The 17,681-nt window shown below is 36.9% G+C and overlaps 1 protein-coding gene across 3 annotated transcripts in view; it reads right to left on the reverse strand.

Moving 5' to 3' along the window:
- Positions 1 to 17,681, reverse strand: part of SLC35A1 (solute carrier family 35 member A1) — a 34,401-nt gene that overhangs the window by 1,181 nt on the left and 15,539 nt on the right. For 2 of the 3 annotated variants that reach the window (XM_032275298.1, XM_032275299.1), the window contains 5 exons: positions 10,703 to 10,862; positions 10,372 to 10,524; positions 5,324 to 5,390; positions 2,867 to 3,043; positions 2,275 to 2,409 (listed from right to left, as the gene is read on the reverse strand). In XM_032275298.1, coding sequence (XP_032131189.1) covers positions 2,275 to 2,409; positions 2,867 to 3,043; positions 5,324 to 5,390; positions 10,372 to 10,524; positions 10,703 to 10,862 — 692 coding nt within the window. The remainder of the gene's footprint in view (positions 1 to 2,274; positions 2,410 to 2,866; positions 3,044 to 5,323; positions 5,391 to 10,371; positions 10,525 to 10,702; positions 10,863 to 17,681) is intronic. The other variant, XM_032275300.1, reaches the window with a different exon arrangement.

Below are 17,681 nucleotides of genomic sequence, written 5' to 3' on the forward strand. Positions count from 1 at the left end.
AAAAAAAAAAAAGAGTGGGGAGGCAGGGCAGGTAAAATCAAGGCAGTGTTGATTACTGACTACAGACTTTTTAGAACATGAATATGCCTACCTGACACTATCTGACCACTCTGACAAAGAACATACTAATTTCCTTATAAAGTATATAATTTTTAAATAATGTAAGTATAAAATATATGTAAGTACAAAAGAAAATGTGGTAGGATTGGCTTTTCCATTACACCAGAAACCTGTGAAAGTTCAGAGTAAAAGAAAGTTGAGCAAATTTCAAACCATTGATAATTTCTTAATAGTATATGCAGCAATAATTTACTAAATAAAACTACATTTCCTACTAGTTTTAACCCTTTCTTCATCTTAAACATCATGATATAAGAAGCCGAATTATAACTTGTCCTAAATGGACAAATATATGATATCAAACTTTATTTTAGTTCACTCCTAACTAAAAAAGACCAGCTTTGCCTTCAAAAAAGGGGAAGGTAAGATAAAAACTTAAATCTGAACAGTTAACTGAAAGATTGCTAAGACATGCTAGTTGACCATCAGTAAGAACATTAAACTGTTCCTATATTCTTCTTAAGAGCAATGGTATAAGGACTTTGTTGAACAGAAAGACAGATCAGAATTACAACTATAAGTTCACCCACATCAGGTAGAAAAACATCTAAGGGAGAGACAGGAAGTACCAGATACTGAAATGGTAAGTGGTGGGTAAGTAGTGCCAAGCACTACTCAAGCACTTCACCTGAAAACCATCCTTGTCAATGAGTGATATTATTCCCATTTTACAGAGGAAGAAAATGTCACCCAGGATACATAAGTCCCCCAGATTGCACAGTTAATAAATGGTACAGGCAAGATTTGTCACACACTATAAATGGTTTTCTAGGATTTCTACAACACTGACATTTCCCTATTTCCATTTATAGACAGGAGTCAATTTAAAAATGAAATGTAAATATAAGCCAGGTCACTTTTACTTAATACAGATATTTAACAGATATTCTTTGTACATTGGTTTATAATAGTTGATCAGTAAAGAAAAGTATTACACTATAAAAGGATCCTGAAATGTTAAGTCAATATCATTGCTTAAATAATTTAGAAGCCAACTTAATGCTGGGTGTGAGAGTTGGGAAAATTATATTAGGACTAGCAAAGCAGTGGTACTGGAATGCCAGCTATAGTAATGAATTTCGTATTAATTACATACTGAATGAAGCAAAGATATAAAAGACAAAATCTAGATTTTGACTTTGTTTTCAAAACCATCTCACACCCAATTCCTAAGCAGTTGAAAAGTACAACCTGAGGGGGGAATAAAGGATGTTTTCTACATTTTTCTAAATAATGAGCCAATATAGTTTAAATTGACTGCTGAAAATAATTTCCTAAAGTCAGCCGGGCGCAGTGGCTCAAGCCTGTAATCCCAGCACTTTGGGAGGCCGAGGCACATGGATGACGAGGTCGGGAGTTCGAGACCAGCCTGACCAATATGGTCATAAAGCCCCGTCTCTACTAAAATTAGCCAGGCATGGTGGTGCATGCCTGTAATCCCAGCTACTCGGGAGGCTGAGGCAAGAAAACTGCTTAAACCCAGGAGGCAGAGGTTGTGGTGAGCCGGCGATCACACCACTGCATTACAGCCTGGGCAACAGAGCATGATTCTGTCTCCAAAAAAAAAAATTCAACAACAAAAAAGGCCAGGCGCAGTGGCTCACGCCTGTAATCCCACACCTCTCAATCTCTGCTTGAGAGGCTGAGGCAAACAGATCAAAAGGTTAGGAGTTTGAGACCAGCCTGACCAACATGGTAAAACCCCGTCTCTATTAAAAATATAAAAATTAGCCAGGCACGGTGGCGAGTGCCTGTAATCCCAGCTACTTGGGAGGCTGAGGCAAGAGAATTGCTTGAACCCAGGAGGCAGAAGTTGCAGTGAGCTGAGATCGTGCCACTGCACTCCAGCCTGGGCAGCAGTGAGACCCTGTCTCAAAACAAAAACTATAATTTCCTAAAGTCTTTATATGTATTTCCCTGAGTTGTCCTATATATAATACTTACAAATGCAGGGAGGCCCTGACTACAAAAAAAAAAAAAAAGTCCCCTCACTTTCACATAGAACCATTACCCCTTGTCTTAAGCTCTAGGACCACTTAATGAAAGTACTGCTTAGCCACATTCCACAAAACTATGAACAGCTGTACCAGTGGAATGAATCAAAGAAATGAGGGGCTCTTCCATGTTAAAAACTCAGCACAAACTAAGACATACTTATCTGTAATCCAAACAGCATTACTGAAGCAATGGTGGAAAGGACAATGGCCGCTGCTGCAGAAAAGCCTTTCATGATGTTGTCTGTATACTTAACCACAACAGAAGTGTAGAGGCCACCAACACTTGCAAGCACTTGTATACAGAAAGAAATAAAATCTTAACACTCAAATAAATGAAACATTCCGTAATGGTGAGGCAATTTTCATCCCCAGAGATGCCATACTAATTTATCTAGGAAAAGGAAAATACTATTTTCCTTAGAAGGAGTCATCTGAAAGAGTTTGTACTACAACTGAGTAGTAGTTCCTATATAACACTGTTTTTCCAAAGCAATGCCCATAGGGCTATGTGGTCTACTAAATTTTACACATTTTTTGCTAATACGTTAGATATTTTGGGGCACTGCTATCCCAAAGCAATTTTGCCTTCACAATTAAAACGAAGTCAATAAAATGAAAATTATATTCAAACTGGTATTTACAGTATCAAAGGATTAATTTCAAAATGTTGTAACAGCTTAAAATGGACATCTAACGTTAAAAAAAAAAAAAAAGGATCTACTAAGAACCCTTAATTCCTGGATACTTACAGATGACAAACCAGACATAATATGTGTAACCATAGAAAAATCCTTTTTCTTTAATTTCAGCTCCATCTGACAAGTAGACGCCAACTAATGTCACAATAATCCCTGATAGATACATTTGAATGTTTCTCACCCAAAGAGAAGTATCTGAACTCTTTAAAACTTTTTCAAAGTATACTCCTGAAAGAAGAAAATTAGACATGCAAATATTAAAGATTACTATAACTTAAAATGTCTTTCATCTAGAACAATACACTAGCAATATATTAAAGTATATGATTTGGGGAACAAACACACTTTACTTAAATGTGCATTTATTATGTAGGTTGTGACACATGGCATAATGAACATTATACATTTGCATTTTTATAGAGTATATAGAATAATTAAGTGGGAAGTTTATAGGCTATATTTAACAGAAAGCTGTTAAGACAGTTTCTGCCTTTATTATGGCAGTAAGATAGCCCACAAAACCTCTCTGTACTACTCAATAGTGTAGTTTTTCAGCTGACCAAAGCAAATAATTTACTGGCATTAAGAGTGAATTATCTTACTCACATCCCTGTAATATCTGCCTACTAATGAATACTCCTAATTCTGCAACACAATCTGTAGTCACCACTAGGAAACTTTTCAGAGGGACAACCAAAATTTAAATGGAATTTGCTGTGTGAAGCAGTTTCGTTTTTTTTTTTTTTTTTGAGATGGAGTTTCACTCTTGTTGCCCAGGCTGGAGTGCAATGGCGCGATCTCGGCTCACAGCAAACTCCACTTCCCAGGTTCAAGCAATTCTCTTGCCTCAGCCTCCCAAGTAGCTGGGATTACGGACATGGGCCACCATGCCTGGCTAATTTTTTGTATTTTTAGTAGAGACAGGGTTTCTCCATGTTGGTCAGGCTGGCATCGAACTCCTGATCTCAGGTGATCTGCCCACCTTGGCCTCCCAAAGTGCTGGGATTACAGGCATGAGCCACTGCGCCCGGCCAGCCGTTTTCCTTTAAAGCAGGGTTCCGCAAGCCAGGTTCACACACAAGGTGAGATGGATCATGAACTCCTCAACTAGATAATAAATTTTGTGTATATGTGCATTTTTCTGGAGTTGAAGCTCCATAAATTTTTTTCAGATACTTCAAAGGAGTACATGATACCTCTCCCCCACAAAAAAAGTCCCATATCTCTCCTGTTTGGTGCTTAAAATGAATATTTTACAAAGTCATTAAAAATTTTAGTTATAAACATCATGTTAGAGATTTAGAAATTGCCTATGAAGTACTTATCAACTAAAAAGTCTAATGAAAAACAAGGTTTTTTTTTGATGAGTCTACATTGGAATGGGAACAAACATAAAATAGCTATTCTTATTGTCACCTTTGATTTTACCTTCTAGGAAAAGAATTTTATTCAGTGCTTAGTTACCCAAAACAGATTTTAAACCACCCACCATTTCCTCAATTGTGTATTACGAGGGTGAACTAATAAAATGTTGGACATAATAATTTAACTGTTCAAAATATTGCAAAAAATCAAATAGTATATTTTTTAGGTAACTCAATTTTTGTTCCCGATTTGGTTTCTACAACACAATGCTATCATTAAGCATATTCCTGAATTTATATTTTCTCCTCTTATAAAACATCTCATTTACAAGATTTTACTTCTGTATTCAGCCTGCTTTCCTAGTCAAAAATAGAGTCCTGACTTGAAATAGGTACAAATAAAGATAAATAATAAAGCCGTATAACTATAATATATTCCACTGAAAGCTTTAAGCAGAATAAAAACCAAACTTTCCTCTCTGCTGGAACTATTTCTAAAACATTTTTTATGTTACACTTAATATTCATACTTTATCTTGATGCATTGGAGGAGTGCTTGTCCCTACACATACAACTCCAGATTTCCAGGGATTTTTGATGTTAGTGATTTTGTGTTGTCTTTCCTCCCTGTTTGGTTGTTAGTTTTATGTATTATGTTTTCTAAGGTACTCTTGACCCACCTCGTCATCCTACTCCATAGCTCCTAACCTGTTAAAGCAGAGAGAGAACTTGAGGTTACAGGGGAAGAAAAGATACTTAGCTCGTAAGATAACAACCTAAAGCAGCAGGATCTGACTTGAGGATAGTGACAGTTCCAGAAAAATGTAAAGAGCTTTTGGAAGGCTCATTTCCTCCATTTTCAGAGGTCTTTTTTCGTTTACTTTTGGGTTCCTGGCTGGACTGAGGTGGTCAAGGATGACCGAAATAGTTAACTACAAGTATGAATAGAGACTGAGTCTGAACTTAGTTAAACAATGCTATATACATTTACTGGAAAAACAGCTGACACAAAACTACATAGAAGCAAGAAGATAAAGTTTAATGGGAATAAAACTGAGAAAGCAATATAAACTAGACTGGTGTCTAAAGTTTGATGTTTTCAAAAAATATGACAAAAGAATAAAATGATGCTTTTATAATTTACCTGCAAATCCTGAGCACAATACAGCAATAGCTATAGCGCCAAACCCTAATAATGGATTTTGTTCCACCTGCAATATTAATTTTTGAAGTTATTTTTAGTGACTAATAAACAGCATTCATCCAAGAGTCCAAACAAATACAAAAACCTGTGTTAGTCTTACTAAAAGTATTTCCATATCAGACACAAGTATTCTACAGAATAAGACAAAACTAAACAAGCAAAAAGACCATTCCAGAAATTAACCAGGGCACTTGGCTTAAGTGAAAAAATGTGTCCCTCAAGTCACAGCCATATTATATGCTTAATATAATGTGTGCCCAGTTTCCTACTACCAATAAGCACTCTAGCATGAACTTTGAAACAGCCCAAGTCAGCATGCTTCTTAATTTTAATTTCTACTATCACTCTAACTCAAGAGCTTATAGCATCAATCCTGAAAATGATAACAATTTAACTTATTTATTCCTCATCACCCACAGGATAAAGTGCTGCCTCTTCAGACTCCCCAATTCACTGAATCTTTAGTATACTTTCTGTGTACAAGATACATCGTCTATACACACTGCTACGGTTTGAATTTCCACCTCAAAACTCATGTTGAGATTTAATTGCCATTGCAACAGTGGTAAGAGGTGGACATTTACAAAATGATTAGGTCACGAAGGCTCTTCCCTCAAGAAGGATTGATGCCATTATGGAGGGAATGAGTTAGTTATTGAGGGAGCAGAGTTCTGATAAAAAGGATGAGTTCAATCCACTTCCCTCTTTGTTGCATGGGCTCACTTCCTCCTCCTGCCATAGAAGGACCCTCACCAGATGCCAGAGCCATGTTCTGGACTTCCCAACCTCCAGAATCACAGGCCAAATAAACTTCTGTTTTTTATAAATTACCCACTCTGTGTAGTCTGTTATTATTTTCTCTTTCTTTTCTAAACTGTCAGCAGCTTTCATCAGTCTTTACTGAAAGATAAATACTATCTCAATAGTTTCATTGAAATTAGAGGATTGAGATTCATGACTGTAATATGACAAGAAAGTATATACCTTGTTCAAGATAAATAAGCCTAATATAAGAAAAGTACCACTTTATGGTACCTGAGAGAGCAAGCTTGGTCTAAAATGTTTGCATGAAAATAAAAGGAGAAACTGAAGATACTGTAGACCAGTGGTTCTCAAAGTATGGGCCCTGGATCAGCAGTGGTGGCACCACCTGGAGGTTTGTTAGAAATAAAAACTGTCAGGCTCTACACCAGACTTACTAAACCATAAACTATGGGAATGGGTCTGGCCATGTGTTTTAACCAACCTTCCAGTTGATTCTGAGGTACACTACAGTTTGAGAACCACTGCTATAGACTACACATTATTAACAAGGATACTTTCCTAATACAAATTTCAAGACTGGCATAGATAGAATAAAATTATAGTGTGAGGTATCAACTATCCCAACATCTGCTGGGAAGAGCAGGAGAGCAAAGGCAAAGGTACCATACACTTTAAAACAACCAGATCTTCTGAGAACTTGCTCACTATCAAACTGCTAAAAATAGAGTGCCTGATAAATTCTTGCCTTACTTGCCTGCCAGCTTAATCTCTCTACAGTTAGGAAAAATAGTGATGGAAATGGCTTATCTGGACTTGATTCTGACTAACAAGAAACTGCTAGGTGATGAAGTAGATGTGATGGAAACTTTGGAAGAAAGCAACCATGTGATCTTAGCATGGGCCAAACAGCACAGTTAAAAGACATGTGCTCCAGTCCTGAATAAATCAAAATTCAAAAATATAAAATTTCAAGTTAGAATTCCATGGCTCGTGAAAAGATGATTCAAGAGAGGTTAAGAGTTATTGAAGCAGGTTCTGGTGAAGAGTTTAAAAAAAAAAAAAAAAAAAGGGAAATCAACATGACTAAATAAGGGCATCTTCACTGAATTCTGACTTTACAGGAACAGAAGAACTGAAGTATATATCACCAAGGGGAATCTAACCAGGAATTTAAGAACAGTATCAAGAAAGTGAAAACTCAGACTAAGTGGAGGCTTATGAAAATACTTTAAGACATTAAAGTTTTTTTTTTTGTTTGTTTTTTTGAGACAGGATCTTGTGGTATAATCATGGTTCACTGCAGCCTCAACCTCCTTGGCTCAAGTGATCCTCCTACTGCAGCCTCCCAAGTAGCTGGGACTACAGGCATGCACCACCACATCTGAGTTTTAATTTTTTTGTAGAGACGTGGTCTATGTTACCCAGGCTAGTCTTGAACTCCTGGGCTCAAGCAATTCTCTCTGCCTAGACTACCTATCTAAATAAATTTAAAAGACTATCAAGAAAAGTAGGTGAGTTAGTATATATAAAGCATTTAGATAATGCTAATATTTACTGCCATATAAGTGACTGCAGCTGTTATTGTTAGACTGATTACCAGCAAAATGTTAGAACAGATATAGAGATGACTTGTACTAAAAAGTCTAATGGTCATCAGTGGAAAATAGTATGACTTCACTAAGCATGAAACATACCAGATTTCCTTCCTGAAAGGATTCTTAATGTTAAGTGATGAGGGGAATTCCACAGAGATAGTGTTTGGCAAGAAATTCGACAAGAGTTGCATTATATATTTTTCTTTTTCTTTTTTTTTTTTTTTTTTTTTGAGACAGAGCCTTGGCCTGGGCTGGAGTGCAGTGGCACAATCTCGGCTCACTGCAACCTCCGCCTCCCGGGTTCAAGCAATTCTCCTGCATCAGTCACCCGAGTAGCTGGGATTACAGGCATCCACCACCACACCCAGCTAATTTTTTGTATTTTTAGTAGAGATGGGGTTTCACTATGTTGGCCAGGCTGGTCTCGAACTCCTGACCTCATGACCCGCCTGCCTCAGCCTCCTGAAGTGCTGGAATTATAGGCGTAAGCCACAATGCCCACCACATATTTTTATAGACGACACAGAAATGTAGTGAGGATAAAGATACAATTCATAAGTGTGTGAATGCTCATACAGAAAAATGCTAGTTAATTTAACAAAATCAAGCTAGACCAGCCACCAGTACGAACTTGCCAGGCATACAGATAAGCCACGTTAGAAACAGATCCTCCAGCCGCAGTCAGGCCTTCAGTTGACTGCAGCCCTAAGCTGCCGCCTCAAGCTAGAATCAGCTAGCTAAGGCACCCTCAAATTCCTGACCAATAAAAACTATCAGTGATGATAAATGTTCAGTAAGCAAGAAAAAGATCAAGCTAGAAAGAATTCTAAAGGTATGGCCACAGAACTCTGGTCCTGTTCTATCTAAAATTTTGAGTAAAGACCAAGAAGGCATAGTTTTTTACTCTGGAAAGCATAATACCCCAAGGAGAAGCTAATAATAGATAAGAACTGGAAAGAACTTAAGGGGCTGAGCAATGACCCAAAGCTTAACAAGATGAGCTTAATAAATACAAGCACGCCCTGCATTCTGGTTTAGAATAAGCCAGAGTTTGAGTTCTACTGTCAACAAGAGTCTACTCAAGTTCTGACACTTGGAACCCACTTAACCAGTATGGGAGTCATGCATGCCAGTACAGACAGATAATACAAAACACATTGGAGACAAACTACTTAGGTGACACAGTTACATGTAGTGGTTTACGATCAATTGTAAAATAGATGCTTTGCCTGCCTCCTAGAAATTAATACAGTCATGCACTACATAATGACATTTCAGTCCATGATGAACCGCATATAAAACAGTGGTCCTGTAAGACAACTATTTTTAGTGTAGCTTTTCTATGTTTAGGTACACTAAACTTACACTGTGTTACAACTGCCTCCAGTATTCAGCACAGTAACTTACAGAAGTTTGCAGCCTACAAACAATACTGTACAGCTTAGGTGTGTAGTAAATAGGCTATACCACCTAGATTTGTGTAAGTATACTCCATGATGTTTGCACAACAATGAAATCACCTAATGATGCATCTCTCAGAACCCTGAACATGTATTTTTTAAGTGACACATGACTAGATAACAAGTCTCTAGTATTCAGAACAAAGGGGTAATTCCAAGCTGTGCTTCATACTACTTAGGCAACATCAGGAGACAGTGGAGTTTTAGGACATACTAAGAAATAATGACAGATGAATGCATCTAAGAGAAAAATATAAGGAAAAGTGTAGGGGCAGAAGGCAGGGATCAGGAAGTCTCTGTCTAGAAACCATATTATAGAAAGAAACAGTAAGGTTGTTTTAATTGGGGAAGAAGGAGACCAGAGGGTGGTCTATATGATACTGTTCATAAGCACTGTACATCCCAGCTACCTTCCTTTCCTAAGAGAACCATAGCCTGTTTGCTAAAAGTTAAAGAGAGTAAATATTCAACTGTAGGAAGCCCGAGACCTTCACAAAACTATTCACTGGCATCCCATTTCCTATTTCTCTTTGGGGAATTAACGGATTGAGGCATACAATATAAGAAAAAAATCAGGTATGTATCTTAACATTAACTCTTTAAAAATCAGTTATGTACCTTCACATTAACTCTTAAAAACTAAAGATAATTATCAATTATCAGTAAGAACACTCCTCCCCTTGTCACCCCTATTGCTGATAGCAGGAAGATGTGCTAGAGACTGAGAGTTCAGGGAGAAGATGAAAACTAGATGGAGAAAACCTTGCCCAGTGTTTCTGAGATGTCTGAAAGAAGTCTAGAAGTTCTAAACATATACGCTATGGAAAACTGGCATAGTTGTGGTCACAAATTAGCTATTAACTGTAATTTAGGACAAGTTCCTTCACTTCTTTGGACTTCAATTTTGTCACCCATGAAATGGAGGGGGTGGAATACATTATTTCTAAGGTACTTTCTGTCTCTAACATACTTTATGCATATTCTCCTCTGAGAAACAGCCAGTAAGTATTATTATCACTGATAATATGCTAAAGAAGTCCTGTCTATAAGGTGAAAGTTATTTTAAATCAAAGAAATGTAGTCATGCTGTGTACACAGTGTGACTGAACAGTGTAAGACTTAAAGTTTTCTATTTATGGGAAGCTATGGTGTACATTTTGTTTCTTACCACAACTTTTGTAGCTTGGGCTGGCTTCCACTGTACAAGCGTGACTCCAGCACAGAGCATAAAAACTGAAACCCATTGTAATTTGCTGAGTGTCCGGTTTAACATTAAAACTGTACATAAAGCAGTACAGGGAATCTTTAACTGGTAGGTCACCTAAAAACAAAAGAATGAATTAATACAGTTAATACTAGGCTCTAATACAAATATATTATTTCTGATATCATTGATGCAATTATCAATTTTTAAAAATTGGATAATATGGTAAAGAGTTAATAAAAAATTTTTTACCATAAAAGATTCTGTGCTTTTCATTGTCATTAACTCCACTTACCTGGTACACTGCTGCATCCAGATTGCTAAGAGCTAGGAAAGCCATGTTGTTCTGAACAGCATACACTAACGATGGCACACTTAACTTCAACAGTTCTTTGGGGCTCCCCAAGACATTTTCTCTTAAAGATGCTTTGAATCTACCCAGACTACCAGTTTCTCTTTGAAAACAAAAGGGGGAGATGAGAGGGTGGTGAGGAAGAAAATTAAAGAGCATTCTTTTAATAAGATTTCTTCAAACACAGGACAGGCATACTGTGTATGCTGCAATTTAGCAAACTAATAATTTCTAACTAGTTTTAGATTAAAAGAAAACCAATAATGTATCCTCTTTAAAAAATTATAGTTCTGTTTGGGAAAATATGACAACTACTAGATTTACCATACTATCAATCTCTGGTCAAAGTTCTAAGAGGTTTTGAGTATATTAAATAATGAGATTAGGAAAACAAAATTGCTCACATTACCTATATAAAATTCATCCCCTGCTACTTTTACTTTAACTGTATTTTATCAAGTTCACCCCAATTACTTTTTAATTGATCAGTTTGCATATACATTTTTATTTATTTTTGAGACAAAGTCTCACTCTGTCACCCAGGCTGGAGTGCAGTGGCATGATCTCAGCTCACTGCAACCTCCACCTCTTGGATTCAAGTGATTCTCCTGCCTCAGCCTCTCAAATACCTGGGATTACAGGCACCCATCACCACGCCCAGCTAAATTTTTTTTAGTAGTGATGGGAGTTTACCAGTTTGGCCAGGCTGGTTTTGAACTCCTGACCTCAAGTGATCTGCCTACCTCAGCCTCCCAAAGTGCTGGGATTACAGATGTGAGGCACTGTACCTGGCCTATTTTTAAAGGTTTTTTTTTTTTTAATTACAGTAGATTTAATTGCAAATAAAAAGGCTTCAGTAGTTATGGAAGTTACATGGCTTAGGAATAGAGTGAGTTGGGTCAGTATTATTTGTAAATGAATTTAGTACTTATGAAACATAGTAGGGACTCCTTATGTAAGGATATTCTCATATTTAATAACTGTATAATTCTGTAGCAGATCTGAATAACTCCAACAAAAGTACACTATATCTGTAATGCATATAAAGTTTACTATTTGACTACATACTGATTATTCATGCTCTCAACTATTATTTTTGCTATTATTATTATTTCAGGAGGACCTGGCTAATCTGGCTTTTATTTCCTGTATCATAAATCAGCTCATTTATTTCCTGAAAAGAAAAATAAAACGATGTATTATAATAAGCAATAAAATAACCAACACCCCAAAAAAGTGCTTAATATTAATGGTCCTAACTGCAGCTCACGATATCCTTAAGAAAACCATAATACTTTGTTGGTGAGATAGCTCTATTCCAACTCAAAGTTTCATAATCACAGTGAGATTCTGTATTTTTGGTTAATATATTAGAATCAACAGTTGTGAGTTGATTTTTTTCATTTTTAAATGCTGCAAATATAATTACCTAAGTTCTGAGAGGAAGCAAAAGACCATTATATCAAATAAACTAACCTGTACCTATTTATTTGCTATAGACCATTCTACCTTCAAGAAAATGCTTAATTAATAAGACAGGAGCTTTGGCCTAAGCTGCAGAAACAAAAGACATCCTTAGTTACAGATCTTTTTGTGTCACCAAATCCAACACCCACCACACAGTGTTAAGTCTATATGCTGAAAAGCGATGCATACATCCTGGTAGTGGACTACAAACTCTATCCGAAAAGCAAAGGAATACCAAAAATACCACAGATTTTCCACCGAAAAATCTATGTAGGAGAGTTTTCCAGGCATCTGAAGATAGGCTCTTTAAACTAATGTTTGGCTTTGTTTTTAACTGATTAATGCAAATCTAAGATGCCCCATATTCTTTCCTTGCATCTTTGTTGTTGTTGTTCTTGTTGTTTTGTTTGAGATGATCTTTCTCTGCCACCCAGGCTGGAATGCAATGGCGTGATCTTGGCTCACTGCAACCTCCACCTCCTGGGTTCATGGATTCTCCTGCCTCAGCCTACCAAGTAGCTGGGATTATATGCACAGGCCACCAGACCCAGCTAATTTTTGTATTTTTGGTAGAGATGGGATTTCACCATGTTGGCCAGGCTGGTCTCAAACTCCTGACCTTAAGTGATCCACCTGCTTCGACCTCCCCAAGTGCTGGAATTACAGGTGTGAGCCACCGCACCCGGCCAACATCTTAAACAGAGTATAATGAATAATTGTCAAGAATGCTTTCCCCTCAATTATAAAATTGATGAAAAATTAGAGAAAAATATTAAAATGTAAAAGAATGGCCTTAATAAGGTAATGTATCAGAGAAAATAACTGAACAATTATCACTAGTCAGTATCATGATAGCATAAATTCTACAGATTGTGTGAAGTGCAAGTTTTAGTGCCCTTCTAAAATGCTGACATACACTGATGTGTCTTTAAGGTGGTACCCAAAAGGAACTGCTGAGAGGTACCTGTTTGTACCCATGTTTCACACTCACTCTACCTCCTCCCATATTCATTTATCTCCTATTGTAAGATTCTTCAAGCTGAACCCTCAAAGCCTACAGTATAATAGTTATTTATTCTTCCCCTAATCCCCACCTGTGGGCAATGCCACTTTACCTCCACCTGTTAAAGATATTACAGCCTCAGTGGTGTGGTGGTTCACACCTGTAATCCCAGCTACTCAGGAGGCTGAGAAGCAAGAGGATGACTTGAGGCCAAGAGGTGGAGACCAGCCTTAGTAACAAAGCAAAACCCCTTCTCTAAAAAAAAAAAAAAAAAAATTTCCAGGAGTGGTGGCATGTGCCTGCTGTCCCAGCTATTCAGGAGGCTGAGGCAGGAGCATCGCTTGAGCCCAGAAGTTTGAAGCTACAATGAGCTATGGTGGCACCATTACATTCCAACCTGGGTGAAAGAGTAAGATACCATCTCTTAAAAAAAAAAAAAAAAAAGTAAGATATTAGAAGCCTTCATTAGTAACAGATGACGTTTTGGCTCTCCAAAGAACAGGGGTGATCTCTTTGTCCTGTCAGAATATGGGCTACTTAAGGATCCAACTGCTACTCCAAACAGCTACCAAACCTGCACCAATAATCAAAGTAGCTGTGGTCCCTTTTCTCCCCTTCACTTTTCTTTCTTATCTCTTCTCCCTCACTTTTCGGCTTTCACATAAAAAGAAGGGCTTATGAAACAAATTAGCAGCCAATCTAAGTACTCCTTTCCTTCACTGTAGCAAAAAGTAAAGTCCAGTGTGTCAGGATTAACCCTCAGATCTGTCTCTTTTGGCCATATCCTTTTTGTTGGATGCTTAGGAGCTATTTTTTCACTGCCAAGATGGCCACGGTATCTTTTTCTGGTTCCTTCTCTAATGAAGACATTGGAGAAACCAAGGTATACCAGAGTGTTAATTACTGGAAAGTGCAAATATCACTGTAGTACCAAAGAATTATCGCAATGTTACATAAGATACTTTGAAATAAGTTACAAAAAAATAGCAGAGGATGCTAAAAGAACTAGTACAAGAGAATAACAGAAAAGTATCAGAAAGTAGACAGAGGAGATTTAGGAGCTATCGGAAAGAAATGTGGGAATCTTACCACACAAAGTTTTAAAGAAGAGGGTAAATTATTTTAGTATTAATCAGGTTAAATCTTGCTTAAGCTAATGTATTTATTAAGAACACAACTCTTAATCTTATATTTAGCTTCATTCACTAAAGTAACAAGAGCAATATATCTACTAGAAAACACTAGTAATCATCTTTTTGTTTTACTAAGAGACAGAAACAAATGATCAGCCCTAAATATACTGTAATATACTGTAAAAAGGGACATATTAAAACCAAAGGTTACTTTTCTTCTATTTTTCTGAACATACACACATATATATATAATATATATATAAAATGTGTATATAAAAAATGTGTATATATACACATTTTTTTTAGATGGAGTCTTGCTCTGTTGCCCAGGCTAGAGTGCAGTGGTGTGATCTCGGCTCACTGCAACCTCCACTTCCTGAGTTCCAGCGATTCTCCTGCCTTGGCCTCCTGAGTAAATGGGAGGTGCACACCACCACACCTGGCCAATTTTTTGTATTTTTAGTAAAGACAGGGTTTCATCATGTTATCCAGGCTGGTCTTGAACTCCTGACCAAGTGATCCACACACCTTGGTTTCCCAAAGTGTTGAGATTACAGGCGTGAGCCGCCATGCCTGGCCGTGAACTTATTTTCTTAGAAATCAAATCATAAGCACCTTAGTGAGCACCTCTGTTAAAAACAAATTTATTAAATTTAATTATATAAATGACATTGTTAGCTAGCAGAAAGAACACATAAAACTAAAAGCATATACTAAATTTATTTTTAGACACAGTCTTGTTAAATTTTCTATTTGAACAATTCTTTTGATTTTTATCATTGGAATAAACTCTGTGCAACCTTTGGTTGCCTGAAGAAATTCTGAAGCTCCATGTTGATTGCAGAGATATTCCGCTGCTGCCTCCCTCCCTAAATTTCCTATGAACTGGCTGAAACCAGTTCATTCTGACCTATGATTGGTCAAAAGTAGGCCTCATTCCTCCAGCTCCTGATCTGAAGAGAAATACTAAGAGGCATAAAATCCTTGGCTAGGTTACCAAGGCACTGTGCAAAATGGAACACAGCAGAAGTTACTCATGAGCTTAAGAAACTTAAATTTTGTTTATAAATTTCTTATCATCTACAAAGTTAATTAACTCATTTAAAAGACTTTGAGGGGCTAGGTTAAGAAAACAATAATGAGGTCAATTTGAGGACAAAAATACTCTTCATATGAGGGATGTGATTTTTACTTCCTCCCCAACACCCTGAACCCATTATAGCATGGGTACAACAGGGGAGTGAAAATGTGAACCCAGGAGAAGAAACAGAGCTGGATAATCTATAACATAAATATTTGACAGCTACATTAATTTCTCTAGATAATACTAAACAGTAAAAGGACTTTCTCTGGTCTTAATATGGACATGCAGTTCAAAGTTAAGATATATGTGGTTTGTTACTAAACGCACCCAAAGTATATGTACATTAACATTTACACATCCTGCTAGAGACACTATTTTTAAACTATGGTGAACAGCAAACAAAAAGTTGTTTGAGCTGGCACAGTGGTTCACACCTGTAATCCCAGCACTTTGGGAGGCCATGGCAGGCGGTTGCTTGAGTTCAGGAATTTGAGACCAGCCTGTACAACATGGCAAAACCCCAACTCTACAAAAAGTACAAAATTAGCTGGGCATGGTGGTGTGCACCTATAGTCCCAGCTACTGGGGAGGCTGAGGCAGAAGGATCACTTAAGCCCAGGAAGCAATAGTTGCAGTAAGCCAAGATCACACTATTGCACTCCAGCCTGGGTGACAGTGTGATACCCTGTCTTAAAAAAAAAAAAAAAAAAAAAGCTGACTTTGTTCCTTTGTTCTAAGGCAATATCAAAGTGTTTTCACTTCGTTTTCTTTACACCAACAATGACAAATTTAAATCTAAACCGTGTTAACTAACAGCTATGATAGGGTTTAGTAAAGCATTACAGCTAACAAACAATTTTCCTGTGAATTGCAGCGGTAATTTATTTTATGAATTTATTTATTTATTTATTTATTTATTTATTTATTTATTTTAGATGGGGTCTAGCTCTGTGGCCCAGGGTGGAGTGCAGTGGCACAATCTCAGCTCACTGCAACCTCCATCTCCGGGGTTCAAGCAACTCTCCTGCCTCAGCCTCCAGCGTAGCTGAGATTACAGGCACCTGCCACTACACCCGACTAATTTTTTTTATTTTTAGTAGAGACGGAGTTTCACCATGTTAGTCAGGCTGGTCTCGAATTCCTGACCTCAGGTGATCCACCTGCCTCAGCCTCCCGAAGTGCTGGGATTACAGGCATGAGCCACTGCACCCAGCTTAAAAGAGTATTTTTAAATGTTGTATTGTTTTATATTTCAACCAAATTATAGCTTAGAAATTGATTACTTAAAATTCAAATATTAAAAAAATCACCTTATTTACATATACAGCTTTCAGAATACCCAACTGCTAATCTGCCCCTCCCCTAAAACAGAATTTACTAATTTCCCTTTTAATTTAAAAGTTATCTGATATAATCATTCAAATGCATAACAGTATATGTACAAAGATAATTATTACATCTCTGTGTTGGAGTAGAAGACGGGAAATACCCAAATGTCCATCAATACAGACTGGTTTATTGTGATACATATATATAATGTATATATATATATATATGTACCATGCAGCTTTTAAAAAGAATGAGATAGATTTCTATGTACTGACATGAAACCACCTCTAAGGTAAAATATTTAAGTGTAAGAAAAAAAAAAGGAAAGCGGGGTACAGTGTACATCACACACAGTGACCAGCAATCTCTTGCATGTAAAATTTACCACTTTGACCACATCAACCTTATTTATCAAAGCAGCCATCCATTAATTCCTTCCCATACTCCCTTTTTTTTCTTTCAGTTCTAACTTCTTATTGAAATAAGTATAATTTCACACTAAAACTTCCAGGGTGTTATAAGTATAATCAACAAGGATGGGGGGAGTCTCAAGTTAACTACAAACAGAAATCAAAAAAGAATGTCAACAAGATTACACTTGGAGAAAAAGAGAACTAACTCAATATTCTAAAACACAGTATTTTACTGTATGCTGTAAAACTAAAAGCAAAGGGAACTACATACAAATACATACTTCAGTTAGTAGGTCTGCTTTTTTCTCAGATAAATACTAGAAATTCTGATACTACTTATTATTCTAGGATTGAGCAAATAAGTAAATATCTTGAGCATAATGAGAGCTAGAATCCTCAGCATTAGAGAAGGGAACCAATATGGGTAAGGGGAAGGTTAGAATGAACACAGAGATATTGGGTCAAAATTGTAGGTATCAATCAATACATAACT

The sequence above is a fragment of the Sapajus apella genome, unplaced genomic scaffold, assembly GCF_009761245.1.
Source record: "Sapajus apella isolate SASKATOON/1434 unplaced genomic scaffold, GSC_monkey_1.0 scaffold6, whole genome shotgun sequence".
Taxonomy (NCBI): domain Eukaryota; kingdom Metazoa; phylum Chordata; class Mammalia; order Primates; family Cebidae; genus Sapajus; species Sapajus apella.